Source organism: Nomascus leucogenys, chromosome 19, assembly GCF_006542625.1.
Source record: "Nomascus leucogenys isolate Asia chromosome 19, Asia_NLE_v1, whole genome shotgun sequence".
Classification (NCBI taxonomy): domain Eukaryota; kingdom Metazoa; phylum Chordata; class Mammalia; order Primates; family Hylobatidae; genus Nomascus; species Nomascus leucogenys.
In genome coordinates this window covers 55969181-55981777 of record NC_044399.1, presented here as the reverse complement: position 1 = coordinate 55981777, position 12597 = coordinate 55969181, and the positions used below count along the sequence as shown (strand labels likewise).

General features: G+C 51.2%; 1 protein-coding gene across 1 annotated transcript in view; it reads right to left on the bottom strand.

The window, feature by feature from the left end:
• CAPN13 (calpain 13) overlaps positions 1-12597 on the bottom strand; it is an 84984-nt gene that overhangs the window by 36380 nt on the left and 36007 nt on the right. Inside the window, exons 5-7 of the mRNA XM_030799806.1 lie at positions 11652-11788; positions 5411-5585; positions 4360-4434 (exon numbers count right to left, since the gene is read on the bottom strand). Of these exons, the coding sequence (XP_030655666.1) occupies positions 4360-4434; positions 5411-5585; positions 11652-11788 (387 nt within the window). The remainder of the gene's footprint in view (positions 1-4359; positions 4435-5410; positions 5586-11651; positions 11789-12597) is intronic.

Sequence of the window (12597 nt, the reverse complement as noted above, 5' to 3'; positions counted from 1 at the left end):
ACACAGCCTGATTCTCTGCTGGCAGCCCAGTGGGAGCTATGGTGCAGTCTCAACAGCACTGTCGAGAGTGAGGAGGGTAGAGGAGGCAGATTTGAGCAAGACTGAGATGGCCTGTGAACCAAGATAGCCCAGGCTAGCCCTCCTCGTCCTGTATCCCGGAGCTGATGAGACACCTTGGTCTGAGAGAAGATGGCCAACAATAGCCTGAACTTCCCTCCCTCCCTCCCTCCTTCTCTTTCCTTTCCTTCCTCCCTCCCTCCCTTTCCTTTCCTTCCTCCCTCCCTCCCTTTCCTTTCCTTCCTCCCTCCCTTCCCTTCATCCCTTCCTTTCCTTTCCTTCCTCCCTCCCTCCCTTTTCTTTCCTTCCTCCCTCCCTTCCCTTCCTCCCTTCCTTCTTTCCCTTTCTCCCTCCCTCCATCCTTCACTCCCTTCCTACCCTCCTTCTTTCCCTTACTCCCTCTTGTCTTCCCTTCATTCTTTCTTTCCTTCCTTTTCCTCCCTCCCTCCCTCCTTCCTTCTGTTTCTTTCCTTTCTTCCCCCCTTGTCCCTATCCTTTTTCCCTTCCCTGCTCCTGTTTTTCCCTCCCTCCCTCCCTCCTTCCTTCCTTCCCTCCCTTCTTCCTTCCTCTCTGCCTCCCTTCATCCCTCCTTCCCTTCCTTCTTCTCTTCCTCCGTCTGTCTCTTCCTTCCTCCCTCTTCCCCTTCCTTCTTATCTTTTTTCCTCCATCCCTCGTTTTTCTCCTCCCTCCGTCCCTACCTTCCTTCTTTACCCCCTGCCTTCCCTCTTCTCTCCCTCCCTCCTTTCCTCCTTCCTTTCTTCTCTCCCTGCCCCCTGTCTGGGGTAACTCATAGTCATGCACTTCAGATAAGGAGGTCTACCCCTTTGCTCCCTCACACCACTTAAGCCAGAGGGCAGGACTGTGGGAAAGTGACAACAACACAGCAGCCAACCCTTGAACTTGCATCCCCGGGAGCCGGCAGCCCTCAGCATGGGGAGAGGAATTAAAATATGACTGAGCTGTAGCTGTGATATCGATCTGTGCTAATGTTGTCTGAGGAGACGGAGGCCCAGAGGGGTGAGAAAAGGGGCGAACTTGCTCCATGATTCTTGGTCAGAGGAGAAGGGCAACACTCTGAATAGAATAGACCATTGCTGTGTGGAAGAGAAGCCGCAGGTGGAGGCAGAGCTCAGAGCTAGACGCCGGCTAATCTGCACTAAGGAAACAGCACTAGAGAAGCTAAGCAACTTTTTCAAGACCGTTAAGACAGCGGCAGAGGCAGAATTCCAATCCAGCCATGGTCAGTATCCAAAGTCCGGGCTCCTAGTTTTGGAATTGAGCATGAGTAAAGGTTCGTTCTTGGATGTGGCTATGACCTTGGCCTCGACTATGACCCTTGAGCCACCTAGTCAATTCCCATGCTCATCAGTGGGGCATTGCCGTGCAGGAGCCGCACAGTCACACATGGGCCCGGGAGCCTGGCTCAGATAAGGCTCTTTTCTGTTGCTTCCCTTGCCTGCCCCGCTCCCTGGCCAGTACCTCAGCAGAAGGGGCTCTGACTTTCAATGCCTCCAAGGGCACAAACCCAGGTTTTCCACCCCTGTCTGCCTTACCCTAAGGCACCCCAGGCCTTGCACACAGTTTATTGTTAACTGCTAGCACTTGACAGAGCTCATGGAGCAGGGACACAAGCAATGGTCACTTGGTGTCCCAAACAGCTTAATGAGCCACCCTCAGTGCCTCACAGATACTCAGGGGCTCCAGTGGGCGCGGGGGAGAAAAGCAGCCTGCAATTCAAAGGGGCTGAAAGCAGGGCTAAATGAGGCATGCAGATAAACACTCACCCCTTTGCCCAGGGGAATCGCCGACTGAGCTAGGTGCATAATAAAAAATGCCAATTTCATTTATCTTCCTGTCTGTGTCCTGCCTAGAGGGAGGATGAGAGATTAAAAAGCATGCCACATTTACGGGCTGGTTTAATCTTAGCACTTGTGGTTCAGAGTTATAACCTCCTCTCTCTGGAGGAGGAATCTTTAACCAAGTCAAGTTCTTGGGCCCCTGTGTCCCTCCTTTATGACAGTGACCTATTGGTGGTCGCATGAGCCTTGGTCTTGGGGAGCAGGGGTCACACTCGAGGCCAAGGCCATGGCTACACCTAAGAATGGGCCAGCCACATGCTTCTTCACTCCCTGGCCACTGACTCTGCCTCCGACCCTGCTCAGCGCTCAGAAAAGGTGCTACCGGGCAGGAGGTGGCCCGAGTTATCTACCCTGCAGTAGTACTTCCTCAAATGAATTATCCTGAATGCCACTTCCACTGGCCATTAATAATTATTCCTAGCAAAAATTCTTTCGTGGCTAATGGTACAATAAAAACCAGCAGTGCTTACACTGTTCATACAGGCCTCTTGGAGTCTTTAAAATGTGAATGTACACTCTGAATCTCCAAGCAGGGGATATAGTGAGTTGCATTTTCCAAATGTGTTTGGAAACCCATTTTCACAGAGGCTAGTGCTTCTTAGAACACGTTCTGGGAAGTGTCAGCTACATGGAATGGTGGAGCAGAGATGGATTACGTGGGACATGTGGTCTTGATCACCTGTCTTCCCAGGGGAGGGGCTCTGTTTAGACCACTCAGTATATTACTGAAACAACTCCAAGTGTACACTATGGGGGCACAAATGTTCGAGCTGTGGGTGTCATGATCAGGAGCCCAAACGGCAGCTGAGCCCGCACTTGGACTCCCGAGTTCCCCTCTGTCACCCTAGGTGTTCACATAGATGCTCTGCAACCCGGCAGTCACTGCCATCTCCATAGCCAGCCTCTGTGGGGACTCATGCTCCAAGGTCATCTGGACCTCTGGGTACATGAGTCCCTTCTCCCCCGTGTTCAGAGGAGAAACAAAGGCTATCTCAATGTATAAAAAGGATCTTGTCCAAGAATGGCAAATACATTGCCAAGGTACCTGACTTCCTCACCTCACGCCCCAAACAGATATTACTAACCAACAGCTCTCTTTCCATGAATCTGGAAGTGCCAAGGTCTATTTTGGACAAAGACCTATTGTCCAAATAGCATTCATTAGAGACAGGAGATATTGTCTTGGTTTTGTGATTGGGACACCGATCAAAACATGAAACAATGCAACAACTGGCCTCAGGTCCATGGACAAGAGAGACAGATGGGTAGAGACAGATGGGAAAGGAGGAGAGGCCAGGCAAGTATGAGAAAGCGACACAGAGCCTGATGCTCTGCAGTCCTCAGTCCATAAAGTCCTGGGAGAAATTATGTGCCCTAGAGTTTGGAACTTGGTCTCTCAGGGCTTAGAAGACATTATTAGACCTCAAGTGTTGTGGGAAATACAGAGATCGGGGAACACTTGCAGGAAACCATCCCATGGCCAGGAAGTGCTGTCACCGCAAGTGTGGTGACAAATGTAGACGGACACTAAAGAGACAGAGTGTCCAGGCCAGCTATCTCTCAGGTGCCATCTGTCTAACCTCGTGAAAGACATCTCTCCTATCAGGCCTCAGCTTCTTCCTTTATGAACGGAGAAGGTTGTGCTTCAGTAGTATTTTCCAGGCCAGTGATCACATACATTTTTGTCCAGCCAAAGTCAATTCTTCCACTGAGGAGCACGATTGTCCTCCAGCACCAGTTTTATCTGGGCCTATGGGGACCAGCTAGACAGTGTGTGTCCCAGCCTCCCTTGGCCTTGGTGTGGTCATATAATTAAGCTTAGACTAATGGGATGTGAGAGAAATGATGCATGCTCTTCCAATTCATGCCTTCTATATGGATGTATGAGTGTCCCCTGGCCTTTCTCTCCCCTGGCTGGGAGATGAGGGATCAGAGCTGCTGTCTCTCTGGGTGGAAGCCCCATGTGGAGGATGGCAGAGCCACCTACTAGCCCTGGCATCACCTGCTTACCTGAGAGAAAAATGAACTTTGTCTTAACACCCTATATTTTGGAGTGTCTTTGTTACAACAATTTAGCTTGTGTGTAACAAATAAAACCCCTTTCAGCGCAAAACTTCCCCCCTGGAGTCAACTGGGTAGTTCATTCTACCTCCTTTGGGGCTAATCTCCCAGTCTAGTTAGACAATCAGAGTTGTCTGAGATCAGCAACAGGACAGCAAGATCTCTGGTGGGTTCCCGGAAAGGAGGATACTGGGAGTCAGAACTTCTGGATGAACAGAAGGAGCTGAGGCTGTCCATGGTGCATGTCACCACAGAGGCAAGGGTGATAAATCCTCATTTCATCTTTGTTGGGCTTTCATGTGATTCTGGCCCCTATTGAGAGGAACAAGAATGCTGGGGCAGAGGCCAGGGGAGAGCTGGACAGGCCAGAAGCCAGCCTTACCTGCTCGGCCCCAGTCACAGTGTAGGCGTGCAGACTCACCAGCCCATTCTCCATCACCTGTGCTATATCTGTTGGCTTCAAAGCAGAAAAGCAGACCAAGCATTAGACATCTACAGGTTCTTCAAAGAAATAGAAAAATACAGTCCAAACAGCCGCTGAGCCACCTGGGCCCCACTGACTCACTTGGGACTGATATATGGCCTGGAACTCTTTTCTAGAGTGGCAGAGTTGGAAGGCCATTGGGTGTCTGAGGCCCCAGGGATTTCATGCCTCAGGGCACCACCCCCATGAGTGATGGAACCCCATGGAGTCCCAAGGGCCTGTGTTACTCTCTCCATCAACCACATGTCATCAGTGAGACACAGCACAAATATGTCTGCTGGGACATTTGCAGGAGGCAGGAATCATTTGACCCCCACATTGGGAGTAACTGGAGTTTAAAGTGCATCTTGGGCTTCTGGTGGCATTTTGGATTAGTGATGTGTGACTCAAAGCCCACATGTTTCAAGATGAAGGAAGCATCCCCATGGATAGAAACCATATGTCTCAGAACAGACTCAAATAATTTGGAGGGTCACCCAAGCTTTTCAAAATGGGTCATGCTGCCCTTGGGTGCTGCCATCAGAGCCAGTGAGCATCAGAGGGCCCTGGGGGGCTCCGTGTAAACTTAAGGCAAAATACAAAGGAGCTGAAGCTGCCTTCTCCAGTGCATGGTAAAGCCCACTGGTTGCTCGGGAGCTGTAGCAGTAGGTCCAGGCTCTGGGGCAGCAGCATTGGAAGCCTTGTCCAGCCATTTATGAGCTGTGTGATGGTGAGCACCTTGGGTAGCCTCTCTGAGCCCGCCTTCTCTTCTGTGAAGTGAATTCTGCAATTTCTGTCTTACAGGCAGGCTACTGTAGGATTCAGTGAGGTCACCCGGGTAAAGCACGCTACCAGTGTTCGTTAATGGTGGCAGCTTGCCATACCCTCCTTAGCTGAATGGGCTCCTGGCTGAGCATTCCTGGCTGAGGAAAGGCTTGAAATGGCGCAAAAGGGCTCCCCATTGACTCACCCCACTTGGAGTGGCACAGGTCATCAGGGAGCCTGCCTTGATCGCTGTCTTCACTGCCTTCACCAGGTCCACAGGGGAGGAGTGCAGATGGATGTTGGTGATCACGCCTCCTGTGAGGTCCACCAGGGCATCCTCGAGGAAGCCATAGTGCAGATCGGAATAGGACCCGAGCAGCCTGGGAGGAGAATGGGGGATGAACCATCGTGGTGCCTTTGGTGAGATGCTCTGGGAGGGGAGCTTGTGCACTGACCCTCTGCCTATTTCCCAGGTAAGGGGCTGCCTGGTCAACCCCTGACCATGGCCACCCACCTCCCGTTTGCCTGGATAGAGATTCTAGCACTGTCTGCCGCTCCAGGGGCTCCTACCATCCTCTGTACCTTCCTGCCCTGGTGCCCCAGGCCTGCACAGTCCCGTAAGTGGCAGCACTGATGAGAGGCTGGGAGTGCCTGTGCTGGAGCCACAGGGCAGGGGTTGAACCCTGCCTTTGCCACAAATTTGGCTGCTTGACCTTGGGCACATTAATGAGCTTCATGGGGCTGGCACGTGGTCATCCTTTAATGAGTACTGGATATTATTATGTTGAGTATCTCCTGCTTCCCATTCAGTTTAACAGCAGTGTGAAGTACTGACTGTGGGCGAGGGACTATGAGAGGCATATGTTTAAAAACCCCATTCCCGCTGTCTAAGAGCTCACAGCCATACCCTGATGCTGGCAGTGGACATTGGGAGCCACTGTTCTTACTTTGCAAACTCTGATCCAGAATTCCCATTCCCAGAGTTACCCACTCGCCCCCAGATCATTAGGGAGATCACTGGCTTAACCGAAGGTAACATAGGTAAGGATGAATCTTACGTAACATAACCCAAAAGCTTAAAACTCTCACTCCCTTCTCCAAAGCATCTCTTCCTGCCACCCCACCTCCACCCCACCCATGGCATTTCTGTTTCTGGGAGATGGGCAGGGCCAGACCCAAGAGGCCTAATGTTCCCCAGGAGAGAGGGTGGCCTGATCAGTCACAAAGGAACCTCTCATGCAGGGGCTGGACAGTCAGATTTGTTTTGAGAACTTCAGCTCCCATCCATGGGGCGAATTGGAAGGGTTCCATGGAATCTTGAAATTTAGGCAGGGCAAGCTCACAAAGGATATGGAACTGAGGTCAGATCAGGCAGGAGACCCTGGCATCAAAGCCACCCAGCAGGAGCCACACTCACTGCTGCCTCTGCTGCTTGGGCTTCTTGCCAGGGACCTACACGTTCCTCTCCCCGGTGAGCAGGCAGAGGCAGAGCCCTTCAGAGGGTGGGAGGCAGAGCCCTTCACAGGGTGGAAGGCAGTGGAGGAAGTCCTGGCTACAGCTTTTGTTCTGGTAATGCAAAATCACACATGATCAGGGCCTGGGTCTATCCTGCTGCTCCCTTCAACTGGGTCTTCCACCCTGGACAAGACCCTTCCCCTCCCTGCCCTTGGCCTTTCATCTGGAAGCTGCAGGGTGGACTGGATCAGTCCTCAACACTCTGTCTCACTGTTTCCACCTCTGACATTCTCTCCTCCTGGGGATCACACAGAATTCCAGTAGATTCACTTCAGCAAATGCGTATCGTATCAAGCAGTCACTATCAGCAGGACTCTGCCCCAGGCATGAATGCTTAGAAGGAATGGCTTAGACAACCTTTTATTAAAGAAAGCTGAGGATTCCCAGAATGAAGGGGCATCTCTACAGGAGCCCCCATGTGACAGATTAATCTTGACTGGTTTTAAAACTGGTTCTAAACCTTATCCTCCTGCTCTCCCTCTCCCTGACCCAGGGTCTAGATTCTTCTCTCTGGAGCATTTGCTCAGTCAACTGTAGAGCCTTCTTTGGTGGTGAGCGTGCCTGGTTGGGGCTGAGCTCTGGACTCCCTCACTGTCCCATGTGGGTTCTGGCTACTGTTCCAATTACCAGGGCGTGGCTGAGGGTGCTGGAAATTCACAAGGACTGGGGTTTGGGAACCCATTCCCCACCAGTACTACCTCCTGCTCTTTGCAACAGCCCCTTCCTGGTGATATGCTCAGGGCACCTTTCCTGGCTCCAAACAAGGCTGTGCTAAAGAATAGCACTCCAGAAAAGCCGTGGTGGGGCCTGGCCCCTCTGTCACTTCACTGTCTCACTGCCTGTGTGCCCCATCTGACGTCCTGCACCCACGCATCCGGCAGTCACCTCGGAGTCACCCAAGACAGCCAAAGGCACTCCCTGCCACTCACGGCCAGAGCCCTTTGGTATCTTCTGAAGTCTTCTCTTACTACGTATCCACAATGCCCATGAGACCTGTCCCGGCAGCAGCTGGGTGTTTTGAAAAGGAGCTATCTTTCTGCTTTCCAAACATGAGCTCACGGACCCTGCTGATGTTCAGGAACATGGCAACTATTCTTAGCCCCCTTTGCTGACAGGAAGTAGAAAGGAGAGAGAGAGAGAACTGCGTTCACCGCAGCCACCACTATTCCTTGTCACCTGAACCAGGAATTCTGAGACAGCCTTGTCCCCATCCCTCTGCTTCAGCCTCATTTGGGGAAAATATCTTTCTGCCTGGCAATCATATGAAAGAGGAAAGAATTCAGATAGAGCCAGAGAAGATGCTGAAATGCTGTAGAGATTCCACAAAGGATGGTAAGCAGCCTACCAGCTCTCGTGCCTCAATCTCCTCTCTATTTCACGCCCTCTGGGGAAAACAAAACCCTAAATATGGTTTTCATTTGACTTGACCAATTAATTTCCAGACTCCCCAGCTGCAAGGAGAATAGAAAGTTTGGAGTCCATGTGTTCACTGGGCTGTTGCCTGCACACTTGGAGGGAAGAGGTCCCTCTCCATCTGGACAGACGGGCTCCCTACGTTTGGGCTGTGGTCCTCATGTGCCAGACGCTGAGCTCCACAAGCAGCAAAAAGACAGATCATTTTCCTATAGGACTGACAGTGTCAGGGATGGTGGTAAGGCATGGGAAATAGTGACCAGGGAAAATCGTGCTCACCCCATCCTCATCTGCGTGTGATCTCGGGCCAGTCATTTCACCTCACTGAGCCTCAGTTTCCTCATCTTTCAAAGAAGGTGGGGTTTGATGCTCACAGACGTCCTTTCTGGCTCTAAACCCTATAATTCTATGTGATTCACCCCTGCATTTTAGAGCTTACTTTTTTGGATAGTGAGGGGTGGGGGACCCTTTCAACAGCTTTAATAGTTTGAGACATTTTATCCTCTGCTAGATTTCTTTAAGCAGTAGAATGCGGATGCCAGGTCCACGTTCCTATTTCTTTTCAAGCTGAGTGATTGCTTGAGGTCATCTGTTAACAAAATGGGGTCAAAGTCATCATTTCCTTCTGCAAGATTTCTAATTCTCCCAGGGAACCACTGGTCTCCCCGTTTTTACATAAGGATAAAACGAGGCCCTGAAGAGATGAGGGCTGAATCCGTATTGAAAGGATAATGGCAGTGTTTTCGTAAGTAGCTTAGAAGTGAATTAACCTCCCAAACATGTGGATTGGTTCAACAACCTTGGCTGTTATCTGGGCTTCATTCTCAAATGCTAATGAGCAGCTGTTTCTGACACTAGAAATGAACAAAAACTTTAGTTTCTCACAAGTTTGCCTCAGAAAGAAAGAATGCACAAAAAGAGGTCTTGAGGCACCTCGCTGTTTGGACTGTGACTTCTAGAAGGACAGGGACTGGGGTGGACTGTGGTGCTATCACCACCTCTAGGGCCCAGGACTGCACTCGGCAAGGCTGCAGAATGGACAGGGAAGATAACGATGTCCCCTGGCCAGGTGAGTAAAGACCTGGCAGGCCCAGCTTAACTATGTGCACCTGCCATCTCATCACAAATGGAGACTCAGCTTCTCCATTTGTGGGCTGAGAGGCTGGTTAGGATGATCTCCAGAATTTTCTGGACCTATGATGCTCTCCACTCATTTTCTCCTCAAGGGCATGGTCCTCTCTGCTTTCATCTGCTAGCAGTGATCCCCAGCTCTGGCACTTCCTTCGCCCCTTTGCAGTGCCTGCCTCACACACAGCCCCTTCTGAGGGCAAGTGTCCCCTCCCCAGCTCCTGCCCCTTTGTAGCCATTTGACCCAGGTCATGGCTGATTGGGCCAGTGGGGTCCTGACCCAGACTTGACCAATAAGACTCCAACTCTCTGGATTGGAATCAGGTACCGGGCGGGGAATCGGGTGGAAAGCAGCAGAAGGTAAAGACAGAGGCACAAGGCCAGGTGGCCTGATGAGGAGTTCAGAGGAAGTGGGGGTCCTGAGAAATGCGGAGCGAGAAGGCAGCAGAGGAAGATGCATGGCAAAGACAGGTGACTGGGTGGGAGGAGGAGGAGCGGGCCAGCTACAGAGAGGAGCAGAGCAGAGCAGAAGCCACAGCAGCTGCAGCCAAACCAACTCCAGAGCCTTTCTCCAGCCCCTGGGGACCGACCCCATGAGAGTCCCTGCCCTTGGGCCTCTGCATACCTTCCTGTCCTATTTCCAGGTGTGCCGCCTTCCCCCTTCGTAATATCATCACTGTGTGGTCTTGCTCTTTTTTTAAATTTGTTTCATTTCATTTCATGAACTTTCTTTTTTCCTTCCTTCCTTCCTTCCTTCCTTCCTTCCTTCCTTCCTTCCTTTTATCCACATTCTTTTTCTCCTCCACCCCAAGACAAGCATTTCTGGATGTGGAATGCGCATGTTTTGTTTGTGTGTGCTCTTGTGAAATGAGAATTGCAGGGCACAGAGTTTCCGTTTCCATAAATAACTGTGCATGGGATTGTTCAGTGCCTCTTACCTCATTTGCAAAAGCTAGAAAGCTGGAGAATGCCAAGTGTTTGCCAGGATGTGGGGATCCAGGAACCCCCAAATAGCACAGGAGGGAGTGTGCACACAGGCAGCCTCTGAAGGACAACCTGACAATACTTATCTTAGCTACACGCATATCTCACACCCACTAAGGACACTTCTAGGGGGTGTCAAGGACCCTGCCTCTAAGGACCGTCCCAGTCACAGTGCACAGATGGGATCTGTGGCTTCTGAGTGCTGCATGGCTCTCCATGAAGTGTGCCCACCCATTGTACCCACTGACCTCAGTGATGGGCACTCCATACCACCCTTGTGGCAGTCAAGAACATCCTCAGATGTGTCCCCTTAGGGGCCCCCAGGAATGTCCCTATTGGGTGTGAGAAGTGCGTGTAGCCAAGCTAAGTATTGTCAGGTTGTCCCTCAGAAGGCTGCCTGGGTGCACACTCCCTCCCATGCTGTTGGAGGGTCCTGCATCCCCACATGCTGGCGAGCACTTGGCATTCTCCAGCTTTTGCAGTCTCATAGGAGGAGACGGATGTGTCATTATTCTTCGTGTTTCCATTGTATTGATTATGGAAAGTTTGAATGTATCTTCATCACCTGTGTGGGTGTTTAGGACAGTGACCTCTTCCTCACACACACACGTGCACCCCCCCATCCACAGTCCTGCACACATCCACTTGAGTCAATCTGAGAGCGTCTGTCCCAGTGCCAAGCACAGTGCCTGGCATATGGTTAAATGCTCAATAAACATCTGCTGAATAAAAGCAACCGAAAGAATCTAAGTACAACGTGTGAATTGGGATGTTTATAAGTTCTTAAGCTTGTCAGCACCTAAAGGCAGTTCCTAAGTCATGGTATTTTGACCATATGAGAATAAGCATGTCCTGCCCCACCCCCACACATAAATGCCACCTCGTAGCAGCCACACTGGGTGCCCAACTGTCTGGACCACCCCCGATGATGCCTTTATTTGAATCACTCCCATTGTTGGAGATGCCTCCTCCCACCTATCCCCTCTCCCCTTGCTGAAATCCTGCCCATCCTTTGAGGCCTCACTCAAATGCCACCACCTCCACACAGCCTCAGCCTGACTTTCTGTGAGTCAGAGAGTCAGAATTGTTTACTCTCTCCTCTGCACTCTCATCAGACTTTGACCGTGATATTATTAAATATATTTCTTTGGGCCCTGATACCAGCCTTGCAATAATATCATTGTCAGTGTATATCTCTGTCCAGCCCCTGCCCTGCCCACTCTTCACTATGTGCCTGTGGGACCCTCCTGATGGCCCCAACACGGACCTTTGTACATGGTGATTGCTTATGGAGATGCCCAGCCAGGTGGCAAAGGCTGCAATGCTCCAACGGGGACTGTTTGCATTCTGGGTAGGCAGGACGAGCACTGAAACTCTGGGCTGTTGGGCGGCGGGCTTGTACTTACTTGGCATAGGCTTTCTCCAGCAGGCAGGGCCAGAACTCTTGGTTATTGTGGCGAGGACGGACAAAGAGGCATTTATCTTCCTGGACAGGTAGGCGGTCATCAATCACCACTTCCACCCACTGGCCACATTGCCAGAACTGGAAGAGAGCCAAGCATATGCTTTGACAGAGTTGAGGCAGGAGGGAGCTCCTGGGTCCCCCAACCTAAGCCAAAAGTTGCAACATGACCTCTACAATGCAATACTGAACTCTATCCAGAGCAAAATCCCAGCCCAGGTTGCCGGGCAGGAGACAGGCATGTCATCTCGACTGGCAGGTGGAGAAAATGAATCACAGACCAACTTAGTCCAGGAAGATATAGGCAGGGAAGAAGCAGACTTGGGTTCTAACTTCACTTTGTTCCTAAGTGTTGCCTCTCTTTGGCAAGTCCTTTGTGAGCTTCAGTGACACAAATGAGACTCTACAGGTACTTCTTGTGCACAAAATGGCAATAGGGAAGCAATGCTACCAACAGAGGACAGTGGTGGGGGCAGGGCTACCATGAGAGAGGCAGAGCCTGCAGGAGCTGAGGGCTTGAAGGAAGAGGCAGGATTTAAGCATGTGGCAGGGAGACAGGGAAGGTATCCCAGACAGGAGGCACACTGTGGGCAAAGGCCTGGAGACAGATGACGTGGATGGCTCAGGAGGACTGAGCAGTGACAGCCTCCCTCTGGCCCCCCTCTTCTCCCGTCAAGCTGGCCCTGCCATTATAGCAGCAGAAAGGACACTGGCTGGCATTGCTACTGCTAAGAGTGCAAATGAACCAGATGTTCCTCTCCAAAACAGACTGTTCGAATCTTTAGCATTCAACTCTAAATTGTTCACCCGGGGACATGGCCAAATGAGGAAAATTCATAACAAAGCCAGCTTTTTGGATTCTCTTTGCTGGCCTGCCCTGTGTAGGAGAA